Here is a 22564-nt window from a genome sequence, read left to right on the forward strand (position 1 = left end):
AAACCCTAGAAGAAAATCTAGGCAATACCATTCAGGACATAGGCAAGGTTGAGAATTTCATGATGAAAACATCAAAAGCAACCGTAATAAAGCAAAAATTGACAAGTGGGAGCTAATTAAATTAAAGAGCTTCTGCATGGCAAAAGAAACTATCATCAGAGTGAGCAGACAACCTACAGAATTGGAGAAACATTTTTCAATCTATCCATCTGACAAAGGTCTAATGTCCAGAATCTACAAGGAACCCAAACGAAAGACATTTACGCAGCCAACAAACCTGTGAAAAAAAGCTCAACATCACTGATCACTAGAGAAATGCAAATCAAAACTACGATGAGATACCATCTCACACCAGTAAGTATAGTGATTATTAAAAAGTCAAGAAACAACAGATGCTGGGAAGGTTGCAGAGAAATAGGAACACTTTTACACTGTTGATGGGAGTGTAAATTAGTTCAACCACCGTGGAAGACGGTGGCGATTCCTCAGAGACCTAGAACCAGAAATACCATTTGACTCAGCAATCCCATTACTGGGTATATACCCAAAGGAATATAAATCATTCTATTTTAAGATATATGTACGTGTATGTTCATTGCAGCATTATTCACAATAGCAAAGATAGGGAATCAACCCAAATGCCCATCGATGATAGACTGGGTAAAGAAAATGTGGTACATATACAACATGGAATACTACACAGCCATAAAAAAGAATGAGATCATGTCCTTTGCAGGGGTAGGAATGGGGCTGGAAGCCATTATCCTCAGCAAACTAACACAGGAACAGAAAACCAAACACTGCATGTTCTCACTCGTAAGTGGGAGTTGAACATTGAGAACACATGGACACAGGGAGGGGAAAAACACACACTGGGGCCTGTGGAGCAGGGGGAGAGAGAGCATCAAGAAAAATAGCTAATGCATGCTGGGCTTAATACCTAGGTGATAGGCTGGCAGGTGCAGCAAACCATCATGGTACACGTTTACTACCTATGTAACAAACCTACACATCCTGCACATGTATCCCGGAACTTAAATTTTTTTTTTTTGAGATGGAGTTTCACTCTTTGTTGCCCTGGCTGGAGTGCAGTGGCACAATCTCGGCTCACTGCAACCTCTGCCTCCTGGGTTCAAGAGATTCTCCTGCCTCAGCCTCCCAAGTAGCTGAGATTACGGGCAGGTGCCACCATGCCTGGCCAATTTTTTTTTTTTTATTTTTAGTAGAAATGGGGTTTTCACCATGTTGGTCAGGCTGGTCTCAAACTCCTGACCTCAGGTGATCCGCCGTCCTCGGCCTCCCAAAGTACTGAAATTACAGGCGTGAGCCACCTTGCCTGGCCTTAAATTTTTTTTAAAACAGAGTAGCATAAATTTTAAATGATTTATAATCTCACCTGTCAAAAAAATGTTAGGCCATCTCTGTTGACATTTGTCTTTCTTGATATATTAATCTCAATATGTTTTCCAGAGCAGAAATAAGGCTGCATGCTTTGGCTCAGAGTCATGGCACAGGTGCAGCACAACCAGGAATAAAAAATCCTCGGCTGGGTGCGGGGGTCACACCTGTCATCCCAGCACTTGGGAGGGTGAGGTGGCCGGATCGCTTGAGACCAGGAACTCAAGACCAGCCTGGGTAACATGGCAAAACCCTGTCTCCACAAAAAAATTATGAAAAATTAGCCAGGCATAGTGGCACGCACCTGTTGTCTCAGCTACCTGGGAGGCTGAGGCGAGAGAATTTCTTGAGTCTCGGAGGTGGAGGTTGCAGTGAGCTGAGACCCTGGCTCAATAAATAAATAAATAAATAAATAAATAAATAAAAATAAATAAAAATCCTCCTCCTGGGCCCTTGTAAATGTAACATCTCTCTAACAAACGAGTTGGAAAATATTAAAACCACAGTTACCACATCTCCAGGAACTGGATGTATCGAGGCCTCAATCCAGCGGCATGTCAGGGGTGGCCCATGCTGTTCATTCCCTGAAACGCTCACGCTCCCGGCAAGCCCAGGCATACACAGCAAAACACACCTCACTCCAATTGCCAGAGAAAAAGCAACCAAACAAACCAAGGCAGGCAGAGGAAAGGAGTTTGCAAAGCTAACGGCAAAACGAATCCGTCCAGAAAGACAAATGTCAAAAGAGTCAGCGGTTCAGGAGGTAGGTCTTGAACCTCCCATAAAAGAGGCATCAGGCAGCTGCTCAGAGTGAGAAGACAGAAAGAAGCCCGGGACACACAAAACGAGGGGAAATGATTGAGAACTAGCCACACCCAGACAGGAAAGAAGATGGTCAAATAATATTTTACACACACTTTCCTAATACACTTAAAAACTTGAATGAAATGGATTGTCTTTAAAACCCGTTGTAAAAATCTGAGAACGATGTCTAAGAATTCACAGATGGATTCTTTCAAACATTCAAGAAACAGATAATTCCAATGATATTTAGAATGTTCTTGGAACGGAGAAAAAGAAGGAAATCCTCTGGGTTATTTTTGTGAAATTAACATAAGAGCAATGCCAAAAATTGGTGGAGAGATAGCGATAGAGATAGAGAGAGCGCGAGTGCGCGGGCGGCAGGCCGGGCTCCAGCGAGAATGTCAGTGCTGAACGCTGGGCCAGAGCGGGAGGAGAGTCTGGCGTTCCTTACTGAATTCCATGGGAAACACAGTGAGTACTCAGTGGGGCTCATTTTAGCAAAGTGAGGATGGTTCAATATTCAAACACGATTATGCTCCTCACGCTGTGAACCGTATCTTGCGGTTGCTATTCTCAGGGCTGGCGGGTGGCTCTCGCTACCCCACGTCCTCGTCCATAGACAGTGGAACGGTGATGACTCCCCAAGGCCCCTTCAGCCTTGGGTAGGGCAGGAGTGCACGGGGTGGGGCCCGGCCAAAGCTTCTCATTCTCCCCCAGAAAGGGGCCCTATGGCTGCCAAGCCTCTGCCCTGTCTCACGCCCTTACTGAAACGGGCCCTGTGGCTGCTGAGCCTCTGCCCTGCTTCGTGCCCTCACTGAAACGGGCCCTGTGGCTGCTGAGCCTCTGCCCTGCCTCCTGCCCTGCCTCCTGCCCTCACTGAAACGGGCCCTGTGGCTGCTGAGCCTCTGCCCTGCCTCCTGCCCTCACTGAAACGGGCCCTGTGGCTGCTGAGCCTCTGCCCTGCCTCCCGCCCTCATTCAGCCTTGAACACGGTCACATGGCCTGAGGGGGTGGGGGAGACCTCAGGCCGTGGGGGCCACATGTGTGACCACTTCGTGGCCATCACAAAGGTAGACGTCCTCCCTAACTCTCAGAACCCAACTTTTAAACAGCTTTATGGAGGTAACTGACATACCCTAAATCTGTTTTGACGCATGTATATGTGTATGAAGCCATCACCACAATCAAGACAGTGGACACGTCCAGCCCTCGGGTTTCATGGTGGCCTGTGTGGCCCCTCCCACCCACCACTCCAGCCACTGACCTACTTCCTGTCACTATGGATTATGGGCTTTCTCTAGAACTTTATATAAAGGGGCGCATGCAATATGTGGTATCTGCAGCAGGCGGGGGGACTGGCCCAGTTACTGAGTTCACTGCTTTCCGGGACACCCCATCACACCAGCAGCTCACCCCTCTCCATGCTGAGCAGGACCCCACGGCGTGGATGCACACGGCTCCTTCAACCGCCCACCTGTGTGTGAACCGTGGGTTGTTCCTGCACACGTCCGTGTGGATCTGCACTTTCTTTTTTTTTTTTTTTTTTTTGAGACGGAGTCTCGCTCTGTTGCCCAGGCTGGAGTGGAGTGCAGTGGTGTGATCTCGGCTCACTGCAAGCTCCGCCTCCCGGGTTCACACCATTCTCCTGCCTCAGCCTCCCAAGTAGCTGGAACTACAGGTGCCTGCAACCACGCCCGGCTAATTTTTTGTATTTTTAGTAGAGACGGGGTTTCACCATGTTAGCCAGGATGGTCTCGATCTCCTGACCTCGTGATCCACCCGCCTCAGCCTCCCAAAGTGCTGGGATTACAGGCATGAGCCACCACGCCCGGCCTTGGGTCTGCGCTTTCATTTCTCTTGGGTCAACATCTAGGAGCAGAATTGCTCAGCTGCGTATTAAATTTCTATTTTGCTTTTTAAGAAACAGCCAAGCTGTTTTCCAGTGTGGTTGTGCCATTTTAAGCTCCCACTGGAGAGCGTGAGGGCGTGGGTTTCTCCACATGAGTGAGTGGCTCTGTTGACTCTGGTCACCCTAGTGGGTGTGGCAGCATCTCGCTGTGGTGTGTGCCCTTGACCGGCACTGCCGAACATCTTCATATATCCTTAATAATCATTCCTTTAATTCCCGTATCTTCTTTGGGGGAATATCTATTCAAATCTTTTGCACATTTTCTTTTTTCTTTTTCTTTTTTTTTTTTTCGAGATGGAATTTCACTCTTGTTGCCCAGGCTGGAGTGCAATGGCGTGGTCTTGGCTCACTGCAACCTCACCTCCTGGGTTCAAGTGATTCTTCTGCCCCAGCCTCCCGAGTAGCTGGGATTACAGGTGCCCGCCACCACACCTGGCTAATTTTTGTATTCTTAGTAGAGGCAGGTTTTCACCATGTTGGCCAGGATGGTCTCGAACTCCTGAGCTCAGGTGATCCACCCACCTCAGCCTCCCAAAGTGCTGGGATTACAGGTGTAAGCCACCACGCCCAGCCTCTAATTTCCTCTTTTTTATAAGAGGTGGGACCTTGCTCTGTCACCCAGGCTGGAATGCAGTGGTGAGATCATGGCTCACTGCAGCCTTGAACTCTTGGGCTTAAGTGATCCTCCCACCTCTGCCTCCCAAGTAGTTCAGACCACAAGGGCACACTGCCGTGCCCAGCTAATTTTTAAATTTTTTATAGAGATGGGATCTCCCTACATTGCCCAGGTTGTCCAGGCTGGCCTCAAACTGCTGAGCTCAAGTGATCTTCCCACCTTGGCCTCCAATCAGCTAGTGCTACAGGTGCATACCACTGTGCCCAGCTAATTTTTTTTTATTTTTCATAGAGATGGGATCTTGCTATGTTGCCCAAGCTGGCCTGGAACTCCTGGCCTCAGGCAATCCTTCCTCCTCAGCCTCCCAAAGTGTTGGGATTACAGACATGAGCCACCGCACCCAGCCTCTAATTTCCACTTTGATTTCTTCCTTGGCTCATGGGCTATTTAGAAGTCGGTTGTTTAGTTTCCAACTATTTGGAGGATTTTCTAGATACCTTTCTGTCTTTATTTCTCATTGTGTTTCATTGTAGTTGGAGAATATATTTGCATGACTTGAACCCTTTCACGTGCACTGAGACTTGTTTCAGGGCCTCGAATATGGTGTGTCTTGGCAAATGCTCCACGTGTGCCTGAAAAGAAGAAGGACCACTCTGCTGTTGCTGCTCAGAGCGTCTGTGAACATCAAGCAGGTCAGCCTGGCTGGCTGTGCTGCTCAAGTCCTGTCTATCCTTCCTGCTTCTCTGTCCTTTGAGTTGAGTATCTCCAGCTAAAACAGTGGGTTTGTGTGTTTCTCCAGTGACCTCCTTCTGTCTTTGCTGACGTATGTTGGAACTCAGCTGTCGGGTGTAGAAGCAGTTGAGACCATGATGTCCTCTCGATTAACTGACTTCTTAATCACCAGGAAGTGACTTCCTTCACCCCTGGCAATATTTCTTGCACTGAAATCTCCTTGGCCTTATGTTAATATAGCCACCTTGCACTGAAATCTCCTTGGTCTTATATTAATATAGCCACTCAAGTTTTCTTCTTATTTTTTCCCTATCCTTTCACTTTTACCTGACTAGAGTCTTTATATATGTATTTATTTATTTGAGACGGAGTCTTGTTCTGTCACCCAGGCTGGAGTGCAGTGGTGCGATCTCAGCTCACTGCAACCTCTGCCTCCTGGGTTCACATGATTCTTCTGCCTCAGCCTCCCGAGTAGCTGGGACTACAGGCGCCCGCCACCACGCCCGGCTAAATTTTTGTATTTTTAGTAGAGACAGGGGTATCACCATGTTGTCCAGGATAGTCTTGATCTCCTCACCTCAGGTGATTCAGTTGCCTCACCGTCCCAAAGAGCTGGGATTACAGGCAGGAGCCACCGCGCCCAGCAGAGTCTTTTTATATTTAAAGTGGGTTTCTTGTATGTAGCACAGAACTGGATCTTCATTTTTTATCCAATCTGACAATTCTGCCTTTTAATGAGAGTGTTCCCAACAGACAGAGAAGAAAAAGTCATAAATCACAGGGCGTCCATCAGAGTAATAAAAAGGGTATGGGCTTGAGTGTGGGGAAATTATCTTCAGACAGAATACCGCTCGAATCCCACCTAGCAAAGTTCCAAAATAAGAGAGGAAAGGACCAAACTCTTTCTAAGTGACTTGACCACATCAAGAGCAAAACTCAAGAATGTACTTAGGGGCCAGGCACGGTGGCTCACGCCTGTAATCCCAGCATGTTCCTAATGCTGGGTGTCCTAATGCTGGGCATCCTAACGCTGAGTGTCCTAACGCTGGGTGTCCTAACACTGAGCATCCTAATGCTAATGCCTGGGGTCCTAACGCTGCCTGCTCTAATGCTGGCTATCCTAATGTCCTAACGCTGGCCGTCCTAATGCCAGGCACCCTTACAAATGATAGTGTACTGAGTTTTGTTTAAACATGATGGATTGAACATATATGCTTATTGACGTGCCTTTCCACAACCCCACTAAGATGGGAGTAAAGAAACTGAACAGGCTGGGAGCGGTGGCTCACACCTGTAATCCCAGGACTTTGGGAGGCCGAGGCAGGCAGATCATGAGGTCAAGAGATCAAGACCAGCCTGGCCAACATGGTGAAACCCCGTCTCTACTAAAAATGCAAAAATTAGCTGGGTGTGGTGGCAGATGCCTGTAGTCCCAGCTACTTGGGAGGGTGAGGCAGGAGAATTGCTTGAACCTGGGAGCCGGAGGTTGCAGTGAGCCAAGATTGTGCCACTGCACTCCTGCCTGGGTGGCTGAGCTAGACTCTGTCTCAAAAAAAAAAAAAAAAAAAAAAAAAGAGAAACTGAATAGTATAATTTCACAAGAATAACACAACAAGAGAGGAGAGGCCAGGTAAATTGGTATCAGACTGGGGACGATGGAAAGCAGGTGCACGGATGGGCTCTGCAGAGGGAGATGCTGCTGAGAAGCTGACCAGCTGGGCGGAACCCCAGGAAGACTCTGGGACTGGAGGCCCTGCTGTCAGGCGAGTGGGGCAGACATGAGGGATGGTGAAAGGTCTGTATAAAGGGCACTGGGCCCACCACCCACGTGGCAATGAGATATCAAGAAATCATTTCCTTGGAGAAACTGAACCAGAGACCCCCAGACTCAGACCAATCCTCAGGTGCCAATCCTAAAGGGCAGAAGTGATTCCTTGAAAACAGAGAGTTAATGGAATATCTGCACCCTACAGAGCCCTCACTCAAGCCCAGTCCACTGCCCTGCTCATAGATCCATCATCCAGCCACACAGAATCCATTTCTGGGGAGATGGAGCCACACTCCCCAAAAGACCTAAAGGGCCTGACCTGTGCAGATTCCCAAGCATAAAAGCCAGCTCGCCACGTTTGCCCCACAGGTAAGCCCAGAATTCCCACACACGCACAGAAGACTTCCAACAGCTTTTCCTGACTCGCTGAAACATAAATGTGCATCCAGGGAAAGTCTCTGACACAAAGAAAGCTGCAAGCTAAATGGACGGAAAAGGAGCTTGTAACAAAATGACACAGCAAAGACCACTGCCTGGGCATCGGAGGCAGAGCCACACCTGGGCGACCCAAGCCGGCAGCCAGACATGTGAACTCAGAGGCCTCTCTCCCGTCCAGCAGGTGGAACCCCTGCTTTTCCCACCACTTGCTCTGAAAGGACCATACAGGTATCTGCCTGCAAATACAAGGGACCCACACTCCACTTCCTCTTACAATCATGCTAGCTGTCCCCACTCTGCCTGATTTTTTTTTTTTTTAAGACGGAGTCTCGCTCTGTTGCCAGGCTGGAGTGCAGTAGCGCAATCTCGGCTCACTGCAACCTCCGCCTCCTGGGTTCAAGTGATTCTCCTGCCTCACCCTCCTGAGCAGCTTGGACTACAGGTGCCTGCCACCACGCCCAGCTAATTTTTGTATTTTTAGTGGAGACGGGGTTTCACCTTGTTGGCCAGGCTGATCTTGAACTCCTGACCTCAGGTGATCCACCCGCCTCGGCCTCCCACGGTGTTGGGATTTCAGGCGTGAGCCACCGCACCCGGCCCTCTGCCTGACTCTTCATTCCTGCCTCATGCGACCCGGAGATGGAGGATGGCCCCCGCGACTCACAGCATCCTCTCTGCCAGGATCTGTAGCAAAAATCTTCGAACTTGTTTCCTGTTGCAGTGGTGGATTGAATCTGTGCCTTAAATCTGAAGAACCAGGGGCTACCCCAGGCCAGGTTTTCCCCAGGAGTCCGGGAGGAACACAAGGTTGGAGTCCCTGTGCCAGAGTGATGGCCAGGCAGGCATAGCCTGTACATGGAGCAGACACAAACCACAGGGCATCTGCCAGCATGAACAAGTGTCCTGTGTGAGGGGCCCCCAGCCATGGGTTGGGTAACTAGTGTTCAAGCCGTCCACCAGGTGAAAGAAGGATTCCGTGAAAGGCACCAGGTCTAGCCCCATTCATTTCCCATTAGGGCAAGACTGCCAGCTCTCACACACTGGAACCCCAGTTTATCTGGGGGCTCCCAAAACAGAGCTCAGAGACAATACAGAGAACAGAGGAAAACTTGTAAAGAGAACGAAAATTTAGAAAACAGAAAATAGCTCTTGGAAATTAAAAATATAAATGCAGAAATTAAAAATTCAGTTGAAGTGTTAGAAGATAAAAATAAGGGGTCGGGCGTGGTGGCTCACGCCTGTAATCCCAGCACTTTGGGAGGCTGAGGCGGGCGGATCATCTGAGGTCAGGAGTTCAAGACCAGCCTGGCCAACATGGTGAAACCCCATCTCTACTGAAAATACAAAAATTAGCCAGTCATGGTGGCAGGTGCCTGTAATCCCAGCTACTCGGGAGGCCGAGGCAGGAGAATCGCTTGAACCCAGGAGGTGGAGCTTTCAGTGAGCCGAGATTGTGCCACCGCACTCCAGCCTGGGTGACAGAGCGAGACTCCATCTCAAAAAAAGAAGAACTACAGAACAAAGAAAATACTTTATAAGAAGTGTAATCGCAGTGCACTGCAGGGCTCGGCGCTAAGCAGTATTTACATACAGCCACGGAGGGGCATGGGAGCAGGTTTGTAAGCACCGAATGCTCTGGAGCCCTTACAGGAGGTTAACACGTGGCATCTGAGATGACCCCGTGTGGCACTTACTCAGAAACATAAGACACACACCTCTGAGTGGGGCAGCTTGAGAAGTCCGTTATTGTAAGTTCCACAGTATCTTGTTCAGTCTCAGCTGCAATTGTAACAGTTTTCACAGGTCATAAATCTCAGCAGCACTTGGAGAAGCACCATGAGAGGCTGTTGATACAAGTGTTTGCCACTGCAAACCTGGCCTCTGCCCAGGCTCTTGTTACAACGGGTGGGGAAGTTGCAGACATTTACACACCACTTCCAACTTCTGTAACTTGGACTTAGGTCTCTACTTATTCCATATCTCATCATCAAAAAGTTGACTTTCTGTCTAAATGTCTGCAAAATAAACAAAGACTTCCTTGAACTATCCACCCATTCAAAGATCTTTTGTTGTCTGTTCTTGAGAATATAAACGCCTGTTAAGGGAAATTATATTTGTTACAATGTTTATGTTGAGCTATTTAAGTTATATTCATCTTGGAGGCTGGTTTTTCTCACCAGCCTGAGACCTCAGCTCACTGACTGCACTCACTAGTCCTAATAAATCAACAGCACTAGCAACTTTGCAGTGTCTCTTAAATTTACAAGTGGATCTGAAGGCATTCTCCGTGAAAATATTCTTTTTTTTTTTTTTTTTTTTTTTGAGACAGAGTCTCACTCTGTCACCCAGGCTGGAGTGCAGTGGTACAATCTCAGCTCACTGCAACCTCCGCCTCCTGGGTTCAAGCAATTCTCCTGCCTCAGTCTCCAGAGTAGCTGGGATTACAGGCGCCCACCACCACACCCGGCTAACTTTTGTATTTTTAGTAGAGAACAGGGTTTCACCATGTTGGCCAGGCTGGTCTTGAACTCCTGACCTTGTGATCCACCTGCCTCAGCCTCCCAAAGTGCTGGGATTACAGGCATAAGCCACTGCGCCCGGCCAAAAATATTCATAAATGAAGTGATGAATGATTTCAAAACAATGCAGTATCTCAATTTTCCCAGTGATTTTCTCATATCACTTCTTTATACTTATTATTTAAATTCTCTTCCTAGCCTAGGAAACATGGTGGGACCCTGTCTTAAAAAAAAAAAAAAAATTAGCCAAGTGTGGTGGTACACACCTATAGTCCCAGTTATTCAGGAGGCTAAGGTAGAAGGCTCACTTGAGCCCGGGATGTTGAGGCTGCAGTGAGCTGTGATCACTCCACTGCACTCCAGCCTGGGCGACAGAGTGAGACCCTGTCTCAAAAATTACAAAGACCAAAAGATGGGAGAGGAGTCGGAAGAGTATAAAGCGCGCAGAAGTCCTGGAAGTGTGTTGGCAAGGACTGGAAATACACTGCATCATTTTCAACTCTGGCAATTAGAGCTTACGTCATGTTTTCAAAGAGCACGCACATTCCAAAGCACTGCAGAGGTTTTAAAGAGAAAATGTGGTCCCTACATTAAGTTAAAATAAATGAAACAGCAAGAAAGCGTTTAAAAAGGCAACAACAAAGATGACAGAGGTTAGATCACATATGTTGGTCAAAACAGTGCACATGAAACAGATGCATTAAGGCTCCAATTAGATAAAAAAATGAAATCCAACTACATGTATTTCTGAATGGCAACCCACATAAAGTGACAGAAACGTTAAGCAAGGCTCAGCAGGGGCACACTGGGTGAATGTAAAAAAAAAAAAAAAAAAAAAATCAGGCTGGGCGCAGTGGCTCACGCCTGTAATCCCAGCACTTTGGGAGGCCGGGGCAGGTGGATTGCCTGGGTTCAGGAGTTCGAGACCAGCCTGGGCAACACAGTGAAACCCCGTCTCTACTAAAATACAAAAAAAAAAAAAATTAGCCAGGCGTGGTGGCAGGCACCTGTAATCCCAGCTACTCAGGAGGCTGAGGCAGGAGAATCGCTTGAACCCAGGAGGCAGAGGTTTATATGAGCTGAGATGGCGCCACTGCACTCCAGCCTGGGCAATAGAGCGAGACTCTGTCTCAAAAAGAAAAAAAAATCAGTCCAAGGAGACTCCCAGGCAAAAATTAAAACAAGACCCAGCATAATCAGGATAATTTAATATTAATTAAGAGAAAAATTTTAAGTAAGGATGAAGCATCAGGCATCCCTACACACTGATGACTGCAGTGACCGCCCCCTTCCCTCACGCCCCCTTGGCCATGAGGACTTCCTCCTCCAGGCCCTGGGGCTCCCTTCCCCTCCACTTCCATCTGGAGATGCTGCTGGCCAGAGACCCTCCCCAGGTGCCCATTGGAGGGTGCATTGTTCCCACCAGCCGTGAGGGGAGGTCCTGTGGGCACGCTGGACGTAGTAACTCAGAATATTTTCCCCATCCGGTGTCAAGGAATAAACCAGCATCCGAGAAGCCAAGTCTGACAGGGGACACTGGAGGCGCCACCGCCCTCGGGGGTGGCTCACTGTCCACCTGTCATCCCTGAGCGCATTGGGCAAGGTCAGAAGAATGACCACAGGTGAATCTGGTATAAAAGAAGGTTGGCTTTTGGCTCCTGTTCTTGCATTGCAGACAATCCCACACCCCTCCTGAGAGCTGGGGGTCCAGCCTGCTGCCCGAGAGGCCCCAGTGCAGCTGAGCACAGGTCCAAGCCAAGCCTGGTTCGCCCCAGCCCTTGGGGAGGGGAGGCACCGAGGCGCTGGAGAGGTGTTGCAGCACCGGGCTGTGCCCGCCTGACCTGCTCACCTGCTGACACCCAGGGGCCCTGGGCCTGGCTGGCCGCCACCACCTTGCTTTGTCAAGCTGATTGTGGACCAGCCCCAGCCCCGCCACGGGCCTCGACTGCCACCGTCTCAGAGAGGCTGACATGGTGGCCTCACAGGTCCCCGGGCCCAGCGTCTGATGCACGTCCTGCAATGCTCCCTCTGTTTTGCACCCACGCTGAAGTGCCACGAACACCTCTTCTCTCCTCAGCAACTCTGGTGGCTTTGCAGATCTTCATTAGCTCACCTGGGATGAGACGCTGACCTGAGCTGGAGCCGGGGTCCTGCAACCATGGCCAAGGCCCCCCGTCCACACCGCCGAGGCCAGGAAAGCCGCGCCATGTGAGTGACGGGAAGAGGCCGAATGAGGGCCAAGGATTACAACTGTCCTGGAAACCGGCGGCTGCGCCATCTGCCGCCGAGCTTGGCACTGTTTGGGTCACTTATTGGCACGTCCACCTCGCCTGTCTCCACGCGTCCTCTCCTGAAAGCCAGGACCAGGTGCTGTATCGAAGAGCCGGGCGCTCGGTCTGCAGGCAAGGACAGCAGTGCCCGCGGCCAAGGACGGTGCTGGACTGGATGGTGGAGCTGGAGGGTGGGGCCTCACCTCATCCCGGGGGACCGCCTAGTGGAAGGGCTGCCAGGCACTCAGTGTCCCCCTCGTCTGATCTCCGTGTGGACCAGGAGACCCAGGTTCTCTGAAGTTTGGCAGCATCAGATTTGCGTGGACTCAATGTTCATTCTGAAGCTTTCATCAGTTCCCTGTTCTGTCTGATGTCCCAGCATTAAACGCTCTGCGCTCCCCGCGCGAGTCCAGCAGCGTCTGATGGCAGCAAAGCGGGACTGAAGTAGTCCTGTCACGCAGGAGCTATTGAAACAAATGCTCTAACCCCAACCGGAACGTCTTGCCAACCAATGAGGCAAAAACATAAATAACTTTGTCAGTTGAAGTGCATAATATCCATTTTATTCCCAAGTTGGGGCTAAAGTATTTATAATTGAGTTGCAGCTTAATCAACCAAGAGCATCCTCTCTGGAGGAAAGGACTGCCCTTCACGGTTTCGGGAGGAAAGGCAGTTTCTCTGAAGGGTCCTTCCAGCCTCTCAGAAATCTGGGGTAAGAGGCATCTCTGCCGAACCCAGCGAAGTGAGTGAGTGCTTTCTCGACCACACAGCGTTCGTGAAGTCCGTTCTGAACAAATGTTGGCATTTTACTGTTAAGTGTTTGCAAACTGCCTTTCAAGCACATGCCTTGTTCCAAGGAGTAAGGCTGGGAAGGACACACTGCTGGGGGGTCATTGCCTGGCGGTTCTGCACCTAGAAACCAAGTCTCCCCAAGTTGGGTGTGAGTCAGGCACTGTGGGAGGCCTGCCCAACACCCGGCCCCTGTTTGGAGTAGGATGGGCCCACCTTGGCCCCCACCTTCCTCTTCTAGCTGTGGCAAGTAAATGGAAACCCTCCATGAGAGTCCATAAAGACCACCACTAAACAGATGAAGGGGTTGCCCCTTAGCTCCTCTCTTTTTCCTTCCCTGACTATGGATGCAATGCTGGAGCAGCAGCAGCCACTTTGAGATTGTGAGGAGCAGCTGAGCATGAAAGATCCACTGAGGACGAAGGTGGCACCTGATGGCACCAGGTCCCCAGTGGCATCGCTGAGCAGCTGGGCCACCTCCTGACACATCGTCACCCCAATTCAAGCTCCTCTTCCTCTGATTGTTACTTGCAGCCAAAAGAATCTTCCCCACGTGGAATTCAAGAGCTTCACCTCCGAATCTGCTGCTGTCCCTGAAGCTCAGCCCAGCCTGCAGCTCCACCGTCCTCCCAGGTCCAGCTCAGCCCAGCCTGCAGCTCCACCGTCCTCCCGGACCCAGCTCAGCCCAGCCTGCAGCTCCACCGTCCTCCCAGGTCCAGAGAGCCTGGTCAGTGGCCCAATGGGGCAGGAACTGGCAGAATCCCCCATTGCCTCAACCACCAGGAGCCTGTGGGGTCCCCAATAAACAGAGAAGGCTGAGCTCCAAACTGGGCAAGGAGAGGCAGGAGAGCCAGAGGGACCTCTGTCTGGGACAGGATGGACACCCAACCTTGCCCATGGTGTAAGTCTCAGGGGTGGACACTGGGAATCAGGGCAGGACTGCCCAGATCCCAGCTGCCTCCATGGGGCCCTGCCTGAGGTCCCAGATGGTGAGTGCTGAGCCCCACTTTGGTGCCGGGAAGGAGGAAGGAGGTGCCCCCTCCATCCCCGTGGAGAGCTGGGGGAGATGCTGGTGTTGGCTGCATTGTGGCTCAGGGCATCCCTGGCCTGGACTCCTGGCTCTGGTGGTCTCTGCTCACAGAGGGAGATTCTTTCCCAACTGCACCCCTCACCATCCTCGCGTGAACCTCCAAGGCGGACACCCCTCACCAGCCTCGCGTGAACCCCCAAGGCGGACACCCCTCACCAGCCTCGCGTGAACCCCCAAGGTGGACACCCCTCACCAGCCTCGCATGAACCCCCAAGGCGGACACCCCTCACCAGCCTCGCGTGAACCCCCAAGGTGGACACCGGTGGCCCCCACAAGCCCCTTGGGTTGTTCCTGCCAAGAACTCACAGCCCAGCCCCACGGGGGCGCCGAGGGGCTCTCCCACAGGGTAGAACCCTGCACTTCCTGCCTGGGCCGTCCATGAGACACTTCTCGTCCACCCTGGCTTGGATGACCACAATCCTCCCCCTCACGCCAAACCCAGGACCGCACCCCTACGGTGTGTTCTCCCCAGATGTTCACCTTCTTCCCTCCCCATGCAGGACTGGACACAGAACCCAACAGCGTGCCACTCTCCGGGGACAAGGACAGCTTCTCCACTGAACCCAGGCCAGGCTGTCGCCCCCCAGGTTGGGCCTGGCTGGGTGAGGGGCATTCACTGCAGGACACTGTCCATCGTGACTGAACCACCGGAGTCACTGGACCTGCCCACTAGACCTCCCCACACGTGGCAGAGCCGAGCGTGGGTGAGTCCTGCCTTGGGCTCTGTCGCTGGGGCTGTCAGAGGCTCTCCTGAGTGTCCGGCTGCCTCCCACTCTGCACCCCAGCCTCTCCGCACATGCATCCTCCAAGCCGTCTCCCACCTGAAGCCCCGGCCCGCCTGCCCCACACATTCCCGAGGACCTGAGCGTGTTTAAACAGGGCGGGTGTCACATCAAGGCGGAAGGATGGGAGAGCGGGTGACTGCTCGCTTCTGCCACATTTAGCCCCATGAGGGTCTGCAGTGACCACGCACCCACACGTGCCACGTTCCTCCTCGCAGTCCACAGAGCTCCCAGGCTGTGTTTGCAACTTTCTGGCCTGAGGAAACCAGTTTCTTTAAATTCCTCCCTTGAGGACCCTGGATCCAGACCCACGTGTTGTGGGGGGAGGCCAGGCCCCAGTTCAAGGCCGTTTTTGCTGCAGGGGAGCCTCCCGCTCCCCCATGAGCGGTCACCCCCGCAGCCACCATGCTCCCTTCCCTCGGTGGCCCCAACGGGGGCCCCTCCTTGAGACCCAGCGTTGGGGTCAGATGAACAGGCCCTGGGCCACTCACTCCTCAGCAAGACTCACACCTGCGGCCCAGCCTGCCGCGGACAGCCCCGAATGGTCTTGATTTAACCAGGCCTGTCCCCCTGCCCAGAGCCCTGGGCAGGTCCTCACCTCTTCCTCCTCTCTGCTGCACCCTCTGACGGGCGTGCATGTGTGCATGTGCCATGCTGCCTGCGCTCCTGGCCCTGACTCCTCTTAGCAGTTCATTTCTAATGCATCTCTCTCCCCACTGTCTCTCCCTCTGTCTCTGTCTCTCCGTCTGTCTGTCTCTCCCTCTCACCACTGTCTCTCCCTCTGTTTCTGATTCTCTGTCTCTCCCCATCTCTGTCTCTCCCTCTGTCTCTGTCTCCATCTCTATCTCTCTGTCTCTGTCTCTCTCTCTCCTTCTGCCTCCACCTCTCCCTCTGCCTCCCTCTGCCCTCTTCCTTTGTCTGTCTGTCTCTGTATCCCTCTGTCTCTCCCTCTGCTCCCATCTCTCCCTGTCTCTGTTTCTGTCTCTGTCTCTGTCTCCCTCTGTCTCTGTGTCTCCCTCTATCTCTGTCTCCGTCTCTCCCTCTTTCTCTCTCTCCCCTCTGCCTCTGTCTCTGACGTGCCGTCTCTGTTTTCACCTGTCTGTCCCTGTGCGTGCTGAATAACACATTCGTGTCTTTTTCTCTGTCTCTGTTTCTGGGCTGTCATTTTCTTTCTCCAGCTCCCCTTCCCCGACCCTGTTTCTGGGTTCGCCTCTCTTTGAACGGCTTCCCGGGTGCCTCCTGCTCCCTCTCCTGCCAGCTTCTTTGTGTCCGGGGCTTGGTCTGTTTCTCAATACTTCTCTTGGGGTCTCTGCCAAGCTCTGTCGTGCTGTCTGGAGGTTCCCCCATTTCCCATCTCTGTCTTGCTCTATCTCACTCACACGCATCCTGAGACAGCAACAATGAGGCTCGCCAGGTGAGGGACAGAGGCGCAGAGGCAGAAAACAAGGTCTCGCCTGGAAGCCCCCCACCAGCTCCCGCCCTCAGCAGCGCTGGCTCCGAGCCTCACGTGCTCTGCAAAGCCAATGTGGGGTGCTCTGGGCAGCACTCAGCGTGGAGTCCCCCCGGGGTCCGCTGGCTGCCCCCGCTCAGCTCCACCACGCTGAGCGACACCTGCCCGGTTGCTGCTGCTGGAGAAACTTTGGGCTGCCATGAAACAAAAAGGGAATTCAGGCTGGTAATTACCCAGCTAATTTCAGTCATGTAGACAGCCAAATAAGATATTTCAGTTTCTTACAAGCCCACCTCAGGGCCTGAATTAGCCACCTAATTAATTATCTGTAAGCCTGGGATTCCCTGGGTGGAACGTGCGTCCCTCCCAGCGCAGATGCAGGCTTGTCCCTGAATCACGGCCCGGTGACGCAACCATTATAATTAGACTCAACCTGACGCTTACCCTTGACCACGAAATCTCAGGGATGTGGCCCCAGGCCAGGCTCAACATCTTTTCATTTAATTTGTGTTGAGTGGAAGCACAGCCACCCTCCGGGAGACAGCCAGGCAGGCAGCTCCTGTCCTGGGGGAAGCGGCGCCTGCCCTCTGTCCACCCTTGTCCCTGGCCCCTCGAACCCGGCCAGCTCCCCCACTGCAGAAATGCTCCCAGGAGGCCTGACTCACTCCAAGGTGTGAACGGCATCAGGTGAGGATGCTCCCCCGTGGAGGCCACCCAAGCAAGACATCTCTAGTGGTAGAATCGGGCACCGGCCACAGGTTCCCCTCACAGGAGTTCTAGGCACTGGTGCTGGGGGAACACAGGATGGACGGCTCTGGGCAAAACTGAGACTCGCCAGGACAGCCCCGAGGCCTGAGTTGACCCATCAGCTCTGCCGGGACACGTCTGTACCAGCATGGCCCAGGCCCTGCCCACCTCCTGGTCTAGGAACCCAGCCACTGCCCTTGACATGGTCTCTGGCCACAATGACAGCTTTGGGTCAAGTGGGGACGAGGTTCCTTTCAAATAGCAGACAGCAGGTTGGAAGGGGGCCTGGCCCCACCCCAGTACACACAAAAAAGGCTGCACGTCCCGCCTGGGAGGCAGTCGAGACACACAAGCTGTTTCGGGCCTTTTCCTTTGCTCCCGTAACCAGCAAGCCCTGGTCCCTGAGGATGGCGCTGCCTCACCCAAGTGAAACCCACAGGGTCCTCGCCAGATGCACAGGCCAGCTCTGTCCCCACGCCTGTCCCTGAGGCCACCACCTGCATCCTGCTCTCCCACCGCTTGGCTCTCCTCATCTGGAAGGAAGCCCCCTTGGGGGCTGCCCAGCCCGGCCAGTTAGAATTGGCCCTACAAAGCCTACGCCAGGGTGTCCACCCTCCCCCAGGACATGCATCAGCGTGGTCCATGGGCTCTGCCCCGACCACAGCAGTGGGGCAGAGTGAGCTTACAGGGCAGCCCCTGTCCCGCCAGGGACACCAGTTCTGGCTCGGGGCCTCGAAAAGGGCCGGGCTGTGGGCGCTGCTGGGCATGGTCCTTGCTCCTCTGCCCCAGGCTCCTGTGCAGGGCTGCGTGGGTGGCCGTGTGGCTGCAGGGGCGCTGCTGCGGTGGGCCAGATGAGGAGCAGCTGCTGTGGCGGTCTCTCCATGGCCCCTCAGCCCCTCCCCACCCCACCTCCCGCTTCCTACCTCCTAGGGCCTGCTTCATCACAAACTCCATGGCGATTGCTCTGATTCCACAGCGGCTCCTCCAGGGGTCAGAACTCACACGCAGGTGTGGCCGGGAGTGAGTGTTCTTCCTGGGGGAGAGTGAAGTGGTCACAGGTCACCCTGAGCAGGCCCCTGCCTGGCCTTCCCCAGAGACCATCATTCCTTACCCGCAATACCTTGTGGGCTGGACCCTCCCCCACCTGGAGCGGCTGCCTGGGAAGTCCTTCGTGAGGGGCTTCTGTCCCCACACCCAAACCAGGACCCCAGAGGACCTGAAAACGGTCTCCCCAGCTCCTGGGGTGTCTGAAGCCTCTGCAGGGAGGGCTGCTGACAGCTTAGGGGGCATCGCTCAGAGGCGCCTGGCGCCAGGCTGCGGAAGCAGGGGCGGGGCCCAGGGGGCGTTTGAAGGTGACTGCTCCGCTCTGCAGCTCAGTGTCTGGAGCAGCGCCTCCGCGGTGGTCCCGAGCCCAGGGCCGTGGAGAAGGGTTGGGGGTGGGTCTTTGAGCGGGTGTCCTTCAGGGCGGGCTCCTGTGGCTTCTGACCAGGGACGCTTGGGTGACCCTATCCCTGACGGCACTGCAGTCAGTGTGCCCCCCACATGGCCCACGTAGAAGAGATCGGGGTTGGGGAGAAACTTCAGGGGGCTCAGCCTTCAGGAAACACGTGGGGACGGGGACAGAGCACCCCCGCCCCGGGGGCGTGCATGGGGTGGGGTGGGGCGCTCTGGTCCCCTCTTGGGAAGCCGCTTTCTGAAATCACAGCAGCCGCAGTGAGCCCCCCGGTTTTGCGGGGTCTCTCCTATCGGGGAAACCCAGGTCCCTGGAGAGACACTGTTTGACGGTTCACCCCTCGCCCTCCGCAGAGGAAGGAGACTCGCGCGGGGACTGGGAGGGCGGCGGGCGGGGAGCGCCCCTCGGAGGCTTTGCCGCAGCGCCGATTCTCCTCCAAACTTCTCCCCTGGCTCCCGCGGCGCGGGGAAGGAGGGCACGGCCGGGCCCCGCAAACCCGCAGGGCTCCAGCCCCGCCGCACCCGCACGCCTCGGCTTTGCGGGCGGGCGAGCGGCCCTCAGGCGGGAGCGCGCCAGGAGAGGAAAGAAAGAGGGCGAGGGAGGAGAGGGGGAGCCTCGAGACAGGAAGAAGCGAGGAGGAGGCCAGGCGCGGGCTGGGACCGCGGGGGCCGCTTCAGCACCGCGGCAGTGGACAGCGCCCGCCCCGGACCCCGTGCCCTCGGAGCCCGGGAGAGAAGCGGGGGCTGCGGGGAGAAGCCGGGGTCGGGGGGAGAAACGGGGGCCGGAGGGAGAAGCCGGAGCCGGGGAGGAGAGACCCGGGCAGCGGAGGCCGGGGGGAGGAGCTGGGCGAAGCCGGGGCCGCGGGGAGAAGGGGGGCCGGGAAGGAGAAACCGGGGCCGGCGGGAGAAGCGGGGAGAAGCGGGGGCCGGGGAGGAGACGCCGGGGCCGGCGGGAGAAGCGGGGAGAAGCCGGGGCCGGGGAGGAGAAACCGGGGCCGGGAGGGGAGACCCGGGGAGCGGAGGCCGGGCGCGCGCTGCGCTCGGGGCGCGGTTACCTTCCCGGGGCGCGGGCGGTCAGCGGCGGGGCGCGCTCGGGCCGGCTGGGTCCATGTGGCGCCCGGTGAGCTGCGGCGGCGGCTGAAGGGCACCGCGGGGAGGGCGCGTCACTCGCAGGCGCTCCCCGCCCCCCGCCCGCGTCCGAGCGTGACGAGCACGGGGAGGGGAGCGCCGAGGGGCGGGGCCGCGGGCCCCGGGCGGGGGCGGGGGCGGGGGCGGGGGTGGACCCGCGGGCGGGGGCGGGGGTGGACCCGAGTGACGCGCCCCCACCTCCCTCCAACCCGGCCCAGGCTCGACCTTCCCCCGGCCGGCGCCTGCGAACCCCGCCCGCCCCTGATCTGGGCGCCCCCGGCCCTGCCCCCCCGCCCCCAGCCCGACGGTGCGGGCCTGCTCCCTACAGGGTCCGCGCGGGGCCGGTGGGTGCGAAACCCTCGGGCGGAGAAGTCGCTGCCTCCCGGGCGGAGGGGTCAGGGGTTAGGGGGAGTCGCTGCCCCCCCCATTCTCCGGTGACCGTGTCCCTGAGCGCCGCCCGCCGCCCCGACCCCTCTGCCCCGACCTCCCCGTATCGCAGGGCGGGAGAAGGGGGCCCCCAGACCCCTGAAAACCCACCCAAGCCCCTCGCAGCCAGAGACCCGCAGGCCAGCCCGGGCTCACTTTCAGTGTAACGGAGTCGCTGTTTCCTTTATCGGGACGAAGGCCAGAGACCCCACCGCTCCCTCCCCTGGCCCCCGGGATTTCCTCTGCAGCGGACGCGGCACTGCGGGAGAGCGGGGTCGCCGCAAGGTCGGCCCTGCGGTGCGCGCTGTGCAGTGTCGGGAGCCAGGCGGCGGGAGGGATGGGGCGCACCGGGACCCTAGAGCTGTCCTGCGCTCCTGGCGGGGTGGGGGTGGGGAGGGGGGAGGGGGGCCGCTGCCGGTGGCCGCCGCATTAACTTGTCACTGTCCCCTCCCTGCTGAGTCCTGGGGACTCCGCTGGCGCAGGGAGGATGCGGCCCCTCCCCCGCCCTCAGCCCCATCCCCTCCGGTGCCCCGTGTTTAGCCTGAGCTCAAGAGGACTCAGAAGCCTGGACTCCCCAGCCTTGGCCCCAGCGCCTCTGCCCCCGTCCCCACTCTTCTGCTGACTTGGCAGGGGACCGTTCGCAGAGGAAGGGAGCGCTGGGGGAGAGGGAAGGGTGCAGGCACCAGGGCCAAGCCCACGGGGGCTCCCCGAGACGGCCATGAGGGTCCCGTGGGCCTGGGGGTTCACAGGCAACCTCCCAGAGGGGGACCCATGCCCTAGGATTGGGGTCTCTTCAGCCTCCCTGGCTGGAAGCCATGGGCACCCCCAGCACCGTCCCTTCCTCTCTCCCTGGATCTGAGCCAAGTGGGCTCAGAAGGTTGGGCGCAGGGACAGGAGGCAGGACACATCCCCAGACCCCTTCTTGCCAGCCACCCCTGGGTCCCTGGTGGCCCGTCAGGTCATCACCTCCCCTCGTGGGAGGCCTCAGTCCTCACGCACCTCCAGCTGGATATGCTGTGGAGTGGACGCTCTGTTTCCCGATGCCTGGGGGCCCGGCCTGAGCCCCAGCCTGCTCTGCTCCATCTGCTCCTCTAGTCTCCTCAGGACCTGGGAGGGGACAGCAAGGGTGAGATGTTTGGGTCCAGGAAAGAGGTCACTTCTCAGCCCTGGTGCTTTCTCTCTCCATCCCTAACTGGGTGGATAACCCAACAGCTAACCCTGACAGTAACCCCAGAGAGGACCCCACGGGTGACCCCCTGAGCCCAGAGCCAGGCTCATGACTGACCCTGCCACCTCCACAAGCTGCATGCAAGGGAGATGCTGGTGCCTTTGGGACAGTCAGCACAGGAGTGCAGGGAGGTGCCGGCTCTTCCGAGCAGAAGCACTGGACTCCTAGGCTGACCCCTCCCCGTTCTGCAACCCAGGTCAGGCTGAGCTCCAAGCACACCTGGAGCTGGGGCCTGGGGCACAGAGGACAGAGACCCTCTGCCAGCCCTCACGTTCTGCCCTGTCTTCCTCTGCCTCTCTCTCTGTCTCTTTCTCTGTCGCTGTATCTCTCTGTCACTGTGTCTTTCTGCCTGTCTCTCTTTCTGTCTCTTTCTGTCACTGTATCTGTCTCTGTGTCTTTTTGTCTCTCTGTCTCTGTCTTTCTCTGTCTCTTTCTGTCTCTTCTTTCTCTGTCGCTGTATCTCTCTCTGTCTGTCTCTGTCTCTCTGTGTCCGTCTCTCTCTGTCTCTGCCTGTCCCTGTTGTTACTTGTTACATCCAGCCACACATGCAGCGATGCTTCCCAGCTCTCACACTTGTCTAGGCCCTAACCTGGGGGTGGAGGGGCCCAGCCACAACTTGGGGGAAATAGACAAGGTTGGTGACAGCCCCAGGTCAGAGTGACAGGTGGCCTAGGGAAGGGAAAGTGGGCATCTGCTGGAGGAGTTGAGGGTGGTGCCCGCTCAGGGTGTGTGAGCTGGGCCAGGGGAAGGGAAAGTGGGCATCTGCTGGAGGGCTTGAGGGTGGTGCCCGCTCAGGGTGTGTGAGCCAGGCTAGGGCTGCCCAGCTGGGATGGGAGTCACAGGCTGCTGGCCAGGAGCCACCCAGGCTCCGTTCCAGTGGCAGAAGGTCGTGACGCAGCAAAAGGCCTCTGCCAACCCCCACGGGCCACTTGGCCACGCCAGGGCAGGTGCAGTTGGCCCTTCGAGTGCCCAGAGGAGGCCCTGAGCCCTGGAGAAGAAGCCCCGCAGACCTCTAGCC

At 55.6% G+C, this 22564-nt stretch overlaps 1 protein-coding gene across 3 annotated transcripts in view; it reads right to left on the minus strand.

Annotated features, from left to right (window-relative positions):
* CPLX1 (complexin 1) overlaps window positions 1–20674 on the minus strand; it is a 42231-nt gene extending 21557 nt beyond the window's left edge. The window contains exons 1-3 of one of the 3 annotated variants that reach the window (XM_055384266.2): window positions 20475–20673; window positions 19820–19901; window positions 18236–18345 (exon numbers count right to left, since the gene is read on the minus strand). In XM_055384266.2, coding sequence (XP_055240241.1) covers window positions 18236–18266 — 31 coding nt within the window. In that variant the 5' untranslated portion in view covers window positions 18267–18345; window positions 19820–19901; window positions 20475–20673. Of the gene's footprint in view, window positions 1–18235; window positions 18346–19819; window positions 19965–20474 lie in introns of those variants that run through there. The other 2 variants (XM_019025196.4, XM_031010434.3) reach the window with 2 other exon arrangements.
* Window positions 20675–22564: the final 1890 nt, after the last annotated feature.

The sequence above is a fragment of the Gorilla gorilla genome, chromosome 3 (genome assembly GCF_029281585.2).
Source record: "Gorilla gorilla gorilla isolate KB3781 chromosome 3, NHGRI_mGorGor1-v2.1_pri, whole genome shotgun sequence".
In the NCBI taxonomy this organism is placed as follows: domain Eukaryota; kingdom Metazoa; phylum Chordata; class Mammalia; order Primates; family Hominidae; genus Gorilla; species Gorilla gorilla.